At 38.4% G+C, this 17,162-nt stretch overlaps 3 protein-coding genes across 4 annotated transcripts; 2 read left to right on the top strand and 1 right to left on the bottom strand.

The window, feature by feature from the left end:
• Nucleotides 1-4,914: 4,914 nt before the first annotated feature.
• LOC145566981 (uncharacterized) lies at nt 4,915-6,219 on the top strand. Its single transcript, XM_081626225.1, has one exon. It carries the CDS (start codon nt 4,915-4,917, stop codon nt 6,217-6,219), a length of 1,305 nt encoding a protein of 434 aa, XP_081482351.1.
• A 232-nt stretch (nt 6,220-6,451) lies between these two features.
• Nucleotides 6,452-13,892, top strand: LOC145567926 (uncharacterized). 2 transcript variants are annotated; one of them, XM_081627349.1, is made up of 8 exons: nt 6,452-7,269; nt 8,092-8,166; nt 8,244-8,760; nt 11,097-11,482; nt 12,373-12,599; nt 12,686-12,833; nt 13,048-13,218; nt 13,768-13,892. In XM_081627349.1, exons 1-7 carry the CDS (start codon nt 6,751-6,753, stop codon nt 13,174-13,176), a joined length of 2,001 nt encoding a protein of 666 aa, XP_081483475.1. In that variant the 5' UTR covers nt 6,452-6,750; the 3' UTR covers nt 13,177-13,218; nt 13,768-13,892. The 2 variants fall into 2 exon arrangements, with proteins under 2 accessions (XP_081483475.1, XP_081483474.1); XM_081627348.1 differs by lacking the exon at nt 13,768-13,892 and having other exon boundaries at nt 6,453-7,269; nt 13,048-13,441.
• LOC145567927 (putative acetyltransferase At3g50280) lies at nt 13,523-15,061 on the bottom strand. The gene has a single exon (XM_081627350.1). The coding sequence runs from the start codon at nt 15,059-15,061 to the stop codon at nt 13,694-13,696; it is 1,368 nt and encodes a 455-aa protein (XP_081483476.1). The 3' UTR covers nt 13,523-13,693.
• Nucleotides 15,062-17,162: the final 2,101 nt, after the last annotated feature.

The raw sequence follows: 17,162 nt of genomic DNA on the forward strand, positions 1-17,162 counted from the left end.
CCAGAATCTCCAGATGAGGTGGAAAACGGTTCGTCTGAGAACTCCAAAGAGGAAGACATTGGCAGTGAGGAGGAGGATAGCTCTAGTTCATCAAACATGAAAGATGGGGAAGATGATGATGATGGGAATGATGATGGGGATGATGGGAATGACGATGTTAAGGATGATGGGGATGAAGATGATGGCGACAACCAGAATGGAGGAGATAGGAGTGGAGCAGGCGGAGGGAAGGGTAATCAGGAAAGTCAGGAAGACAGAAAGAGAAAGAGAGACGATGATGAGGGTGGCCGGAAAACGCTATTTGAGAGACGGAGGATAAAGATTTCTTGTATAATATGCCCGAAAAAGAAAATTCAAGGTGGCGCGTTGTATGAGAGCGGTGGCGAGTGGAGTAGACCATTTCTGAAGAAGGTCAGATTGTCGACCCATGTCATAAGTGTGGGAGACCAAGTTGGTTTGAACCCGGCCGACTGGAACCCGGTTGGTTTGAACCCGGTTTGTTTGGGTAATCCCTTGCATTGCTCATTGAACAAAAGAAGCAGAGGGGACATGGATATTAATGGTGAAGCAGAGGGAGACTTTTGTATGGTTGAAAACAGAGGAAAGAGAAGGAGAGTAATGGAGAGCAGAACATTTATTGGGCAAGCTGTGAATATACAATATCTCACCTGGGTACCTACTCACCCGTGTTATATGGGGGTTTTTAATCAATCTGGGTACTACTTCAGGTTAGATTTATCTTGTTTTCTATTGGTGGACTCCTTTTATTCTCTTATTTATTCGAAATGGACCCCTACTTCACTTGAAGTTATACCCATTTATCCGTTTAAGTTCAAGCTATTATTCCTTATTCTGAATATTCTATCAACGAATAGTCCCACTTCCTTCTTTTATAGCGCTGACTTTCTATTTATAAACAACTACCCCCTTTCTTTATTTATCATTTCCCTTTATACTCTTGTCCTTTTCAACTTACTTTTCTGGTACCTTTTCATTTTAAAAAATAAAAACACTCGTGCTTCACACTTCTCTTATTATCCTATTATGGATAATTACCAATCTTTAGCCGACATTCTAGATGGTGAGGATTCATCCCCAGATTTCCTCTCTGTCGCATCTTCACCGTCGGTTTTTGAAGATGTGGTAAATCCATCTGACTCTTGTTTGGAAGGGGTGGAGCCTTTTTCCTCGCTAAGCCCAACTGATCAAGCATGGAGACCCATGCCAGACTCACCCTTGTTGAGTTTTGCACAAGCCTTGCTAGACTTGGGCCTATCCAGTGATAGTGGAAGTGATACTCAAGAAGTTGGTAAGCAATATGGTAAGGATGGTTTGGACAAGGAGGTAAGTGAAGGTAAGCATCAACTTGGGCCATGTGACGAGTTGGGGAAAATTTGTGCGCCTTACTTAAAGTCATATATTGGGCCTAGGGAAACCCATAACCAAAGCCCAACAGAAAAACCCCCAAACCCAACCAAACTATTTCCCACTACAAACCTTATCGCTGAAGAAATTCCGAACCCACCAAACTCTCCCAGTTCACCCATTGCACCTGCTTCGGTCGAATCACCACCCGTTTCTCCTCTTTCGGATCTTGTGGTAGCCCAAATGAAGAAATTGCAAGATTTAAACACGGATCCAGCCCAATGGGAAAGAGAAGAGGCCCGAATTTCCAAATCTGCAAAGGAGGTGAATGCGGATAAAGGCAAGCAAGTAATGTTGTGTCCAAGCCCAATTCAATCTAGGCCCGCTTTCAAAGTTTCATTCAGCCCAGAGATTGTGGAATTGAGCTCGGATTCTGAAAGGACAATAGAGGACTTCGATTTAAATCAATCACCGAAAGAGAAAGATTTGGAGATCTCAAGCGCACTCAAGGTGATTGGGAAGAAAAGGAAGAAAAGCACGACAGTAGACAAGGGGAAGGGAGTGAAGCTTGGCTTATCAGATGGTGACAGTGGGGAGTCCTCAGAAGATACGGGTGAAGGAAGACCTCAAGCGAAAAGAATGCTAAAGCAGGAAAGGAAGGGACCGAAGGCAACAAGGAAGAAGTTCCAAATTCCGAGGGGGTGTCGATGTTTCTGTGGCTGTGTTCGAGGATCAGTGGCTGGCCCTGAAAAGCCACACGAAGACAAATGAAGCTTTGGAGCTGGAATTGCAGAGGCTTGAATAATAAGGATCACTCTGCAATTCCTTTTATTAGTAATATGAGCAGTAAATTAAATGTAGATGTTGTATTCCTTTCTGAAACCAAGTGTTATGTTAGGAACTTAGTCCCAATCTTTAGTAAGATTGGGTTTAGAGAATGCTTTGGAGTGGATGTCTCTGTAGAAGGGTCGGGGGGGTTATTTCTTTGTTGGTCTTGTAGAATGGAAGTAGTATCATCATCACCCAATGCTATCTGCTGTAAAGCTTGGGATGAGTTTAATAATGTTATATTTATTTCGTTTGTGTATGGTTCGCCTTACTTAGAATTTAGAATGGGGGTATGGGATGATTTGAGTGTGTTTATTCGAAGTTCTGAAGGGAACCACCTTCTAATTGGGGATTTCAATCAAGTAGAGTGGAGCTCTCAGAAAAAAGGGGGGGTGTTACCTATTAGAGGAGCTGCAACTTTTACAAGGTGGAGAATCAACCATGATTTAATTGAAGTGCCATACAAAGGGATGGATTTCACTTGGACGAATAATAGAAGTGGAGAGGATAACATTATGGAAAGATTAGACCGGGCCTATTGCAACTCGTCCTTTAAAGATGCTTACTCGGAAGCGCTAGTTTAGAACTTCCCATTCTTTGTTTCTGATCATGGACCAATCCTGTTTGACTCTTTTCCAAGAAAGCTGGAACGGAAGAACAGGCCATATAGAGTGGAAGCTTGGGCTTTAAACTATTTGGAGGCGTGTCAACTCATTTCTGAGGCCTGGAGGGAGGAATCAAGAGGATCAAGGATGTACTGCCTTCAACAAAAAATTAAAGCAACAAGGCGAAGTTTGAAAGCCTGGTGTCTGAATTTCAGAGATGAGCGTAAAGTGAACTGGGAGAAGATTAATGTCTCTTTAGCAAGCTTACAAACAGCAGACATGACAGAGGAGGAATGTGTTCGAGAAAAGGACTTGAGAAGTCAATTTGAGGAAGAGGTGAAGATTAAAAATTCCTTCTGGAAACAGAGAACTCAGGGGAAATGGGAGATTCTAGGAGATAAACCAACCTCTTTCTTTTTTAGGGCAGTCAAGGGGAGGAAATTGAAGAATGAAATAAGAGTGCTGCAGCTTGAAGATGAAATTTGGTGTTCCGACCAAGATCAGATTAAACAAGAATTTGTTAGGTTCTTCAAAACAATCTACTGCAGTGATAAAGTGGACGAGCCAAGGTCATTGGATGAGTCCATTGCTTTAACTGGAGAATGGCTCCGTCACCTCCCTCAGACAGATTCGCATATTGATCACTTGAATAGGGACTTCTCAAGAGAGGAGGTAAAGAAAGCAGTGTTTGGCATGAAACCGTTGAAAGCCCCAGGTCCGGATGGTTGTCCTCCAGTACTTTTTCAGAAATGCTGGGATATTATGGGGGAAGATCTTTTTCAGGCGGTGAATAGCTTCTTCTCTGGGGGATATATTCTGAAAGAATGGAATAAGACATTTATATGTCTAATCCCAAAGGAGGAGAATGCTAAGAAAGTGGATTTGTTTAGGCCAATCGGGTTATGCAACACAGTCTACAAGGTGATTGCAAAATGCTTAGTGAATAGATTGAAACCGATCCTGCAAGAGTTAGTAGGAGAAAATCAGAATGCGTTTGTTCCAGGAAGGCTGATGAGCGACAACACACTTATAGGACATGAACTTATTAACTTTGTGAAAGGAAAGAGGAAGAAGGATGGGAATTTTGCAGGAGTAATGAAAGTGGATCTTAACAAAGCGTATGATAGAGTGCGCTGGGACTTTATCTTTGACATTCTGAAGACCATGAGGTTCCCGGAAAAATGGATAAAGTGGATAGAACAGTGTGTTACAACGGTCAGTTATGCAGTCTTGGTAAATGGTGACCAGTCGGAGTGGTTTACCCCGAAAGCAGGCTTGCGACAGGGAGACCCTTTATCTCCTTACTTATTCATCCTATGCATGGAGGTTCTTTCCCGGAGATTAACCTGGCTTCAGCAGCAGGGAAGACTTAGGGGAATCAAGGCAGGCAAGAAATGTCCTACTATTTCTCATCTTTTTTTTTGCAGATGACGCCCTGCTGTTCTTCAGGCCAAGCTTGGAAGTATGTGGAGAATTGAAGAGAGCCCTGGATGAGTTCTGTGAGATCTCGGGTGAAATAGTTAGTGTAAAAAAATCCTTTGTCATGTTCAGCCCTAATACGCCGTCGACCTTTGTGAAGATTTTTAGGAAATCACTGGGCATGTCGAGTAAGAACTATTTTGGAACATATCTAGGGTGCCCGATGGATGTGGATGGCAGAAACCTTTCCCAGTTTGATCATTTGGTAGAAAAAATCTCGCGAAAATTGCTCTCATGGAAGTTTACAGTGTTATCCCAAGCAGGAAGATTATTACTGGTCAACTCAGTACTAGTTGCCTCACTATGCCATATCTTATCGGTATTTTTGCTGCCTTAGAAAACCCTGGGGAAGATTGGATCACTGTGTTTAAAATTCTTCTGGGCGGGGGTGAAGGATAAAAGGCCGATATACTGGAAACGAAGGGAGGTACTGGAAAAGCATAAAGTGGAGGGGGGCTTAGGATTGAGAAATGTAATGAGGCTTAATCAGGCTATGATCCTCAAACAAGCTTGGAGGGTACACAATAACAAGAGTAGTCTAGTGGGAAGACTTCTTACAGGGAAGTATGGAGGTTCTCCTATAGAAAGAGGAATGGAGAGTAAGATTCCGAATAGATGCTCCTGGGCGTTTTGAGGAATGACAAAGACTGCAGTCCTCATGAGGGAAGGATTTTGGTACAGAATAGGGAAGGGGAACAGGGTGCGACTTGAGGACCATAGGTGGACAAAAGCTGGACCAGTACGTATGAAACCAGGCATTTCAGAGGAAGATAGGAGAACGTTCACCAAAGTCTCTGACTTAATTTCTGAGAGAGGAGAATGGAAGAATGGGATTATCTGGAGACTCTTTCATGCTGAGACAGTGAATCAAATTCTATCCTTATCCCTGAAGCCGGAATTAGAAGATGAGATTCTCTGGGGAGAAACACAAAATAGGGAATACACAATCAAATCGGGATACAGATGGCTGCAGGGGCAACTCATGGAAAGGCGAGGTGACTGGTTCTGGAAACGCTTCTGGAAACTGGGAGTCCCGACAAAATGGTTACTGCTGGGATGGAAAATCATAAATAATGCGATCAGCTGTAGTGCAGAGCTTGCTAAAAGAGGAATTGGTGTACCCATGAATTGTGTCCTGTGTGACAAAAAGCATGAAACAGCTGACCACCTCTTTAGAGATTGTGAGATGGTTAAGAGAATCTGGGCATGTAGCGATCTGGGAATAAGGTCTGACAGGGAGTTAATTGGAGTGGATGCGTGGGTGAAGAATTTCCTGACTTATGCTTTTAAAAGGGAGAATGAAATTCCATACTTCCCTGAACACTTTCTGGCCACCCTATGGTGTGTATGGAAACACAGGAATGAAGTCCTCTTCAAAAAGGACAAAGCTTCTCTAGATCGAATAATGAGCCTGATAGGAACTGCATTGGACACGTTGTCAAATGAAGAGAGGAAGAAGATCATAGTCAAAGACAATCAGGATCTCCTGGAACAGGTTAATGGAGGGTTAAATTACTGGCATCGAGGCACACCCATTTCCCAGGAGGTGGCAATTGTAACAGTTGATGGGGCATGGAAAAAGGCATCAGGGAAACTAGACTCAGCAGGCATTGGGTGGGTCATCACTAAGGATGGTTCATGTACGCAGAAAGGGTATAAGCGAGTGATAAGTGGGTCGGCCTTGCAAAGTGAACTACTAGCGATCAAGGAAGGTATCAGTAGAGCAAGTCGGCATCACAACCAAATAGAAGTCAGAACGGATAGCCAAATCTGTGTGAAGGTTATCAGGAAACCATCACAAGCACCTAAGGAACTACAGAGATTGGCGTCGGATATCCTTAATATTAGTTTGATTTTTTCATATTTTTGCTGTTGTCATGTTCCCAGAACTGCTACTGCTATAGCCCATGATCTGGCCGTTCAGGCCAGGAAACAGGGCTAGCTTTTAGCAGTCAGTTTATTCTTGTTTCCCAGCTGTCAAAAAAAAAAAAAAAAAAGTACGCCATAAATTTATATACGAGTAAATTAATACAGGTAAATTTAACCCAAAAATTACAAATCCTAGTTATCCTACCTACTTTCTGTTATTGCGCATTAATTACTCTTTTGCACAAGTTTTTGGATGTTTTCTTAATTCTGTGTAGGCGAAATTTGATCCCAAGTCATTTATTTCTCGAAAAGAAACACAAGACTTTAGTCGACCAGGCTAGCCTCAGTCACTCGTTGCCGAATTGGCTTACGGGGTTTTCTGCTGTGATAAAATGCAGCCCAAAATATACGGAGTAATTTTTTTTTTAAAATTACAGCTTATTATAATTCAGAATCAGATTCTCTGCAATTCATAGTTTTAATACATTAATACTCTGTTAATTGTATACTCCTCCACAAAAAACCCTGATTAATTCTTCTTATTGTAAAATTTTCTGTTGTATTTGTTGTGAAAATTTCTGGTATTATAAGCTGAAAAAAAATAATGGGGAGAAGCCGGCAAAAGAAGCAGAATAACTCGCAACGCCACCGAGAAGAAGCTGATTGCACTGTAATTCCTTTAAGCGAAAACCCCAGAAAACAAGCTGATCATCATCATCAAGATGATCTTGAACAATCCCAAACCCCTTCAACATCAAATTACAGGCCTTCTAATGGAATTAAATTCAGTTGGGTGTCCAAAAATCGGGTTTCCGGTGTCGAAAAATCGGGTCGTGGGCCGGAATTTGAGGTGGGTGGGTCCGATTCTGGGCAGAAATCTGAAATGGGTGGGTCCAATTCTGAGGCGGTTGAAGGTGGGAAAGGGTTGGATGAGAGAGAAAGTGAGGTAGGAGAGAGAAATTGTGGAGATGAGGAGGAGAAGAATGAAGGGTGTGAGTTGAGTAAGGAGGGTAATGGTGTTGAAGATGTTGTTAGAAGATTGGAAGAATTACAATTTGAGGTTGAAGAAGTGGAGTTATCTGAAGAACAGATTAAAATTAATGATCAAGCTCAAGAGGATGAGGTATGTTGATGTTTATTGTTCAATTTTTGGTGTTTATGTGTTTTTGATTATGAAAATCTTGTGTATGTTGTTCTTCTATGTTTAATTTTGATTACAAGCTTAATTTTGGTTGTTTATTGTTGTGATTGAATCCGTGTTTGGTACATTATTTACGAATTATGATCATTGTTTGGAAATGGAAGTCAGGCTTTTAAGTAGTTTGTTGTGTGTAGTATAATTGGAGTAGTGTTAGAAGCACTTGACCTAAATGTCATACCCAGTTTTATAATGGACACTCTCGAGTCTCAAAGTTGGTTTTTGTAATGATTACTGATATGGGCATATGCCTATGCGATGCTTGTAAAAGATTGACAAGCTTGATGATTGATGAGCTTCACATAACATTATAAGGCAATGCGAGATTTGAGGTCAGGAAAAGCAATAAGAAAAGGAGCAATATGTCGATTTGGCTAGGAAGTCACCTTGATATGTTGCCCTCTACCTAGGCTCTAGGTGCCCTTTTGCCTCGCTGCAACTCAAGCCTTCTAAAATGATGGACTTAGGTCTTTGAAAAAGAAGCCTTCTTGGTAGAATTGTCTTTGCCTTATCTACTTTTAATACATTCTCTACTAGGAAGAGCGAGCAGGTCCATCATTCCTTCCTTGAGTCATTCTAAAGAAGTTTATTATGCAAGGGTAGACTTTGAATAGTAAAAATAAACAATACACACTTGCTCTCAATAGTATTCGATTACATGATACCTTGTTCTTGTAGAGAGGGGCCACTTCTCATTTGTTCCTTTCTTATAATTACTTCTTACATATAATCTGCTAAATTTGTCAGTTGCTTGCAATGGAGTCCATATATGGAGACAATGTCTATGTCCTAGAAAAGCGACAAGGTTTGCGATCTTTCCAGGTTAGGACTCTTCAGAAGCCTTAAGATCATGGACTTGCGGATTGATAGAAAGCTGATAATATTTTGTTCTTTTGCAGATTCACGTACACATTGAACTTCCCAGCGAGTATCCTGTATCAGCAAAACTAAAGGCAGATACTCGCAATAAATCCCAATCGCACGACTCTGATGAATTCTTATATACTTTCAAAGTTCAGTATCTGTCACCTATTGTATTGACATGTTTGTTGCCTGTATCGTACCCAAGTCACTGTCCACCTTCTTTTACAATCTCAGTTCAGTGGTTGCATGAATCAAGAATTTCCAACCTTTGCTCCATGCTAGATTTATTGTGGAATGAGCAAGTAGGGCAAGAGATCCTGTATCAGTGGGTGGAATGGCTACATAGTGCATCTCTTTCATATCTTGGCTTTGATGGAGAACTTATGCTTGGATCATACGATGTGAAAAGTGTTTCAGACAGGCGGGCTTTTTCTGGAAGTGTTTCTCCTGACATAGATATACCCTCAATGAGGAGTTACCATGAAGAGAGACGACATGAAAACTTCCTCAGTAGCTGTCATGAATGTTGCATTTGTTTCAGCGAATATGCAGGTACCGTAAATCCGTAACTCTTTTTTGGTACTCTGATGTTATGAATTTATAATTCACATTTGTTATGTTAGTCTAGTAGATAATGCTTTTAATTTTTATTTATTTATTTTTTTTGACATCTGTGCATGTCTTTTGGCCGTTCTCAGGAACTTGAAATACTCTAAGCATAATTTGCCCCCTTTTAAACATCAACTTTTGACAAACCCTTCAAATCCTTGTTAGGATTAAAGCCTATCATAATTACTTATGCTTGGATCTTTTAGCATTGTTGGCTAGTAAATGGAGAGAGTTATTCTGTATTTGTTTGCCTATATTAAAAGCTTTTGTAGAAAAGATCTATTGACCTGAAACTTGGGCAAGTTGATGCGTCTGCTCTTTTTTTATTTTATTAGAAGTTATATACTAGCTTGTTGTGAAGAGGTATTCTGAGCTTTTTGACATTATGGCTAGGGTTAATTAAAGATACTTGAAAAGTACTCCATACTTCATCACTGATTTTTTTATTGCCAAGCCTTTATGTTTTGTACTCTGTTGTGACAACCTGAACTCTTTTTTCTTGGCCCTTCATTAGAAAATTACTTTATTTCTTCTCGATTACATGTGATGGAAGATTGCCTTCCCAATTGCTTTTGCCTGTTTTTCCTATTTGTTGTAGATCTTATCACTCATCCTATTACATGATGTTCTACTCTACTTTAGCACTTTTTCTTCTCTCTGCTGTTTTTTTGGGAAAGTCAAAATGTTGCACCCTTGTGACTTTTGTTTGGGATGGAGCAGCGGATAAACACAATATCGGTAAGAATAATAAAATACAGAACAACAAGAAAACAACACACAAGATTTTTACGTGGAAAACCCCTCCTCAATAAGGGGAAAAACCACGGTCCGGATCTCCACGGACGAAACAACTTCACTAGCAATAATTCAGGGAGTGCAATGAACACTATTACAATTACAATATTAGATACAATGTATTTTAGGATAGTCTACACTAAGTACCCTTTAACGTTGGTACTTATACTAATCCTAAAATACCCCTCACACTAATACTGTGTTTTCCTCTCCATCACTTCCTCCTTCACTACTACAGCTTTTGCTCTCCTTCACCAGAGGTATTTTGCTGTTACTGCTTTCTTGCTAGTATCTCACTTTGGTGGTCTATCTTCTCACACACCCACACTACAACACTCACGGCACATCACATATATATACACATATATGTGCAAAGCTTCTTACATAAGCTTTCTACCACATGCCATAATTGCAAGCCTCCAAAAGTCAATACCTATTGCCTACTCTACATACAAAGGCTGACAAACACATCTTCAAGTCTTCCTTCTCATTGAAGACTTCTTACCACTTGGACATAAAGTCCACAAATTATAACCCCAACGTCAAATACTAGTAAATGTTGTCTCACAAACATTTACTCCATACAACCAACTTGGACTTTTAAGTCCATTCACCCAACCGTCCAAAATGCATTCACCTCTTTCTTTCATTTTTCTTACACCATTATTATTATTACTACTAATAATAATACTTACTTAATTGTGATTTGGGGAGATTAATCCAACAACTTTCTCATATTAAAGTTGAAGAAAAACCAAGAAGCATTTCTGTAGAACTACACCACCTGAGTTTAAATAATTTTAGCAGGTCATTATGTGAAATTACTAGTTATAATACCTGGCTATTTGGCAGTTGGGTACTTTGTTTTCAATTTTAAAGTTTTGTTCGGGTCAATAATTTTTTTTTGCGTAAAATCTTCAGCCTGAACACAGTAATAAAGTAGCTAGTGGATCTTCATTCATGGGCATTGATTTAGGTGTACACAGTGTTGCCACCTATCTGCTAACCAGGCAAGACTAGTAGAGTCTCTACATACAAATTTCTGTTACTTTAGTTAATTGCAAGAAAGTTTATGCTGGCCCTTTTTAGAAACATGGAAAATGAAAGGAGGTATACTGGAAATTTCAGTATTGAAGAAATGAGGAGAAGAGAATTTTGGGAAATGTGGATAGTGGACTGTAATTTGATGCACTCCTAAATTAACAAAATAAAAGATATTAATATGAATCTGAATTTTCTTCATGGTTTCTCTTTCACTGATCTTCTCTTATAATAGTAGTTCTAGGTCAAAGTGACTGACTAGCTTCTTCTCCAAGCTTATTTCTAATATCTAGTAATGCATTGCCTACACTATTCCTTCCCCTGAGGCAAGATTCTCACAAGGGACATCATTTATCTAACATCTAAAAATCTAATCATGCATGGCCTACAATACCCCTTCCTCTCCTTGTTCACTGCTCAGCATATCTTGTTCTTTATTACAGGGACAGAGTTTTTGAGATTGCCATGTCATCACTTCTTTTGTGTAAAATGCATGACGACTTATGCTGATGTGCACGTGAAGGAAGGCACAGTAAATAAGCTGCAATGTCCCAACACCAAATGTGGTGGTATGATCCCTCCTGGTTTATTGAAACGACTGCTGGGTGATGAAGAGTTTGAACGTTGGGAATCATTGATGCTACAAAAATCCCTTGATGCAATGCCTGATGTAACTTATTGCCCCAGATGTGAAGCAGCATGTCTAGAAGATGACGACCAGCATGCTCAATGCTCAAAGTGCTTCTTTAGCTTCTGTTCTCTTTGCAGGGAACGACGTCATGTGGGGATAGCATGCATGACCCCAGAGATGAAGCTTAAATTCTTGGAGGTAAGACTTTTGAGATCCCATTCTATATAACAATGTTTATCGTGTCTATAGTCAACCCCCTCCAAGTATATCCTTATCTTCAGATTCACATAAGCAATCCTTTATGCAGGTTGTTTGTGTAGAACTTGTAAATAGGGTCCATGGAACTTCACATCAATTTCAGTGTTTACCCAGTTTGGTCTTTAGAAACACAATTTTCCTTTTAGAGATATATAAACCAGTTAGTCTAAAACCTTTTAGAAACCTTTGATGATCTCCTTACTCACTGCTCACAGTGCTCAGCATACTTCCAAAATACAATAAAAACATCTTGAGAAACCTCTTATAGCTGTGTCATCACATGGTGGATTGAGGGGATATCTTTTTCACAAAAGAGCTGAATTATGTCAAATTAGGCTATATTTAGTTCACCTTATCTAAGAACTTGAAAACATAAGTTTATATCAGATTAGACTATAAGTTTTGAACATACTTTAATGTTTTACGTGCAATTCATTTTCGTTAAATATCTTTAATTTCGTGAAGAAAAAAATTATGAAAATTACATATTTGGAAAATATACATGAATACAAATCTAGTAAGACCCCAATTGATATTTTTTTTTCCCTTATGGATTAGCATACTTATAAGGAATTACTATTTTAATACAATTTTCTCATTGTACTAAATTCAATAATGGATATTGATTAATGTCTTAAAAGAAGTGTGCAATCCCTTAAAAAAGGCATTTAGCTTTCCTTGTTCATACCATGGTGGGTGTTGTTTGAGAAAATCACTTGACTACATTGCTATATTACATTCAAAGAAAAGGAACCTTTTGAAATTGTGTGTTTCAGCTTTAATTTGAAAAGTAAATGAAAGCTTTCACATTATTAAGTTTATGCATGCAGGACCGCCAAAATTCATCCCTTCTTAAAGATGAACAAAGACGCAAGGAGCTTGATATGATTAATGAACTTCGTAGTGTGAAGGAAATACTCCGTGATGCCAAGCAATGCCCATCCTGTAAGATAGCTATTTCTAGAACTGACGGGTGCAACAAGATGGTGTGTAGTCAGTGTGGGCAGTACTTTTGTTACTGTTGCAGCCAAGCAATTAGTGGATATGAACATTTCAGGTTTATACTTAGATGATTTGCTGTTAATGTTCCTGATATTTCTTATGGAAAATTTCACTCAGTTGACAATTCTCTGCTATTTGAAGGGAGGGAGGTTGTCAACTTTTTCCTCAAGAAGCAATTGTGCAGTGGGAAGAGCATATGAATGAGCGTCAAGTCATTGGGCAGATTCAAGCTCATCTTTTTGCTGCAAATGCACGGCCTTGTCCTGGATGTAAGCAGTTGAATGTCAAGGTGAGTCTTACATGAGTTACATCTAATTATGGTTATTTCCTTATGGTACAAATGTACAATGTATTACTACTATGATACACAACAGCAACTCTAATGATTTTTTGGCTAAATATCGTAACTGTTTATAGTGGATGTTAGGCAAAATGAGTCCAGCATTATATGGAGCATGTCTATTGCAATCAGAAATAGAAGTTTCATTTTCTTGTTTTGACAGGTTGGAAACAATAATCACATCTTCTGCTGGGCATGCCAAAACCATTACTGCTACCTTTGCAGAAAGATGGTGCGACGTAGCTCTGAGCATTATGGACCAAAAGGATGTAAGCAACATTCAGAAGGGTAGATGGATCACGGAGAGGGAAATCTAGTAATTGTCTACCTTGAGGTCAGCTGAAACTTTCTTCTCCCGTTTGGTAGGGAAAGCAGTGCTGTCTTGGTGAATTCAATTTCATACATTGAGTTCTACATGTAATGTGGAATTCTTTAGTGTATTTCGATGAGTTTTGCTCAAGTTATGTAGTGTTTTATATATTTATTTGTGTGATTTACCGCACTAGATGAGTCAGCTACAATCATCTTATTGAGGCAACCATAAATTTCTTGCAACATATGAAGTATGATTTTTAAGGGTTTTTTTTTATTTTTTTTATTTTTTTTGGAACATTATTTATTTACATTTAAGCCCTACAGAAATACAGAATACAGCAATTGTTTTACAGTTATATCTTCATCAATAAAAAGACAAGATTGGCAATTAATGGCTTGAAAGGCTTAGATTCGTCTTAAATGGATATTGTGCTGGTTCCATAGATTTTATCTTCTATGTTGTTTGCATATCATGTCCCTTGGGGATGCTTTCTTTAGTATCCATAGTACTGTATTGTTGCAGCGGACATAAATTCTTCATCTGATTCAAGAGCGCTCATTGATTTAGGTGGTAGACATATCTCTAGATCCACACTTCCTCCCCCTTCATATCCTGGGTAGGCAGTCACTTTGCCTACATATTTGTTTGCATACCCACTTCGAACTGCTACTGCTTTCCCAAGACCAAATTCGTTTCCATACATGTCAAACCTTGGAGAGCTTCCCATCATCACACTGTAAGGTTCAAACATCTTGCCTGGCTGGTAAACAAAAGGAGACTGGAGCCATCCGATGATGAATTTGTGCACTGTTTTATCACTGTGGTTTGCCACTGACTGGTGCAACAATGACGCTGCCCACCCTAAGTTGTGTCCAAGTAGTTCACCAGCAGTAGTGGTAGTTATCAGTGCAGTCACGCAGTTTCCTACATAGTCTGGAGGCAGAGGAGGATCTAACCTCTGTCTGTTATTGGCCGCAAATCTGCAATTTGTGATCTGATCTTCAGGTAGGCAGTTTGCTCGAACAATTGACCTCCAGACAAGTGCTGAGAGGCTCTGGAAGGAGGATATGTTGTTGGTATTGCTTTCTTCATTGGCCTTGGCTTTTAGTTTTGCTATTGACTCTGGGGAGAAATGGAAGATTCTCTCTCTGAGCTTCCCTACTTCATACCTGCTTACAAATTCTTTAGGATGAGTAAAAGGGAGGGGGATAACCGGGCCATACCCATCAGGAAACCAACGTTTATGATTGGGCAGACGTGAAACAAGAAGCTGCTTGCCATTAGCTCTATGTATTTCGGACCATATCTTCCAGAAATGCCAGTATGAGGTTCCATCTACAACCACATGGTTCATGGAACAACCAATAAAAACCCCATCCTTGAGCTCAGTGACCTGGATTGATAACAGGGGCCTTTTATGACCGTCATGGTTAATAGCCCGATCATGGTCAAAAAGTGACTGAACAACCGGAGGAACGTCAACTGGTGACAGAATGTCAGATATGGTCATATCTAATGTGGCATAGATAAACTTAGCTCCAGGTCCCTTTTTGCAATCTACAAAAACTAAGCATTCATTCCGATTTTTGCTGATACGTGTGGCAAGCTGCCCTGCGAGTGGATAAAAATGGACGAGGGTGAGTGAAAGTGACTCTTTCAGACTCTGAAGGAGTTTGTCAGCCGAAAATTCTTGATCATTTATGTGTGAAGGTTTGATGAAAAGAAGACCCTTTTGAATATAGTGGAAATTGAGCATGGCCAGATCCATGGGAGCCAAGTAGTAAGGTTGCTTGGCTTCTTGCACCTCATACTTTGGTTTGATGAAGCATTCTGAGACATGTTTAACAGTTGCTGAATTCATTTTTATGTTTTTGTGATGATTGAGAGATTATACTATTATAGGAAGGTAGGTGATTTTGATTCTTGAATGAAGTTTATTGTAGCATTAGGCGTAAATATATACTCATAGAATATACTAGTGAAAATTCTGAAAAATTCGAAACTCTAACCTTTGTATTTGTTTTGTAGCATGGCCCCTGAATCTGACTATTCTGATGTTACAAGCAAAGGGCAACGTATTTAAAGCTTAATAATGATTATATAATGCTTACAAATTAAATTTTCTTTTCAAAGAATACCATGGTACTCTCTTTGTTCGAAGTTTAAGTCATGTTGATAGTACAATATGAGTTGCTAATGTGATAACTGAATCCAAACATACAAGTTTTACTAATGTGGGGCACCAAGAAAATTGACAGAAGAAACTACTAGATGACAAATTCTTGGGATTAGATAATGATGCAATGATGATCAATTTTGGAGGAGAATTTGAAAGAAAAATTACTTACTGGTGTGGGGCTAATAGGTAGAGAAATATAGATAAAGATATACTTGTCATATTTGTCAAATACAATGTACTCTATAATTTTATTTAGATTTAATTAGGTAGAGTACTCTGTAATTTTATATTGCATGGAGATTTCTAATGAACCAAAATTTACGAAAGACTTTACTTTTAAGATCAGAACTCTCTTGTCATGATTGGATAAATCAGTGGCCTGCTTTGACTTTTCCCATGAGAAAATAAGAAGGTCAAGGGGGGGGGGGGGGGGGGGGGGTTCACTTTTTTACTCCGTAGAAGACCTTTTTTTTTTTTAATTTTTTTTTAGGAAGACTATTACGGATTTACGGGGTAATATATTTGGATATTAAAGAGTACGGAGTACTCAGTTGTACTCCTTTAGTGCCAAAAGAAGTCTATTAGTACCAACCAAATTCTCAATTTTGGTCTGCCCTAAATTAAGTATTATTGTACTATAAGATGCTTACCAACTAACCAACAAATATGTTGTAGAGTTTTCCAAGATACGCGTTATTTGAATCTGGTGGGTTGGCATTATTAAGGATAATTTTATCCTTTTGTTAGTAAAGTAATTGATGTTTATTCTCAAAAAAAAAAAAAAAAAAAAAAAAAAAAAAAAAGTTGATGTTTATATGTCTTATAGTAACTTAGTAAGTTATATAACTTGTAATTATCATGATTTTGAACATATTTATTAGTGTTTAGGATTTTAGGTAACTATGAGATGGGTTGAATTAATTTATGGGATTGAATCAATTTTGAATTAGGTACTTGACTATTTGAGTCAAATAATAGTTATGGTTTCAACAATGAACAATTAATTTTCAATTATAGGACATCTATCTATCTATCTATATCCCGATACTCATATAGTCGTATTATCTAATAACATAAATCAATAGTGTTACATGTCACATTGACCATCTAATTTTTTTCTATTTTTTTAATAGAATAATTATATAAAAAGGCAAAAGTTAACGAACGCCCCGGGGGCGTTGGATAAGCTAGCTAAAAGTAAAAAGATTAAATTAAAATGAACCTTAATTACACCGATCGACGCGTGATTTTGTCATGCTTTTCCAAATTAATACTATTTTAGGCATATTTTAAATACTTATCCAATGCTTCCGGGGCGTTCGTTAGTAAGATCTCCATATTAAAATCATTATTCTTACAATTATTTCATTACATGTCATTAATCAACATTATTTTTTACATTATTATTAACGTAAATATAGATTATATAATGTTAAAGACTTGAAGTGTTTCAACATCAGGTAACAACATGAAGTGTTTAATTTTCCTCATTATAAAAAAAATGAGCTAATTATTAGTGAACATTATATAAATGTATTACCTTCATTGATTGAACTTTTTCTTATTATATACAAATTATGGTTTATTAATATTTATGTTTATCTTCTATAGTGACAATTTATTATCATGTGAATACCTATGCATAACACTAACAAGCAATACACCTCAAGAAAAATAACCTATAGATAATAGCCCGTGCATCAAACGAGCCAAAAGGCTACTTTGACAATAAAAATATAAGCCGAGGCTAGTTTGACTATGAAAATATAAACCGACACTATAC

The sequence above is a fragment of the Chenopodium album genome, chromosome 11 (assembly GCF_948465745.1).
Source record: "Chenopodium album chromosome 11, dcCheAlbu1.1, whole genome shotgun sequence".
Taxonomy (NCBI): Eukaryota; Viridiplantae; Streptophyta; class Magnoliopsida; order Caryophyllales; family Amaranthaceae; genus Chenopodium; species Chenopodium album.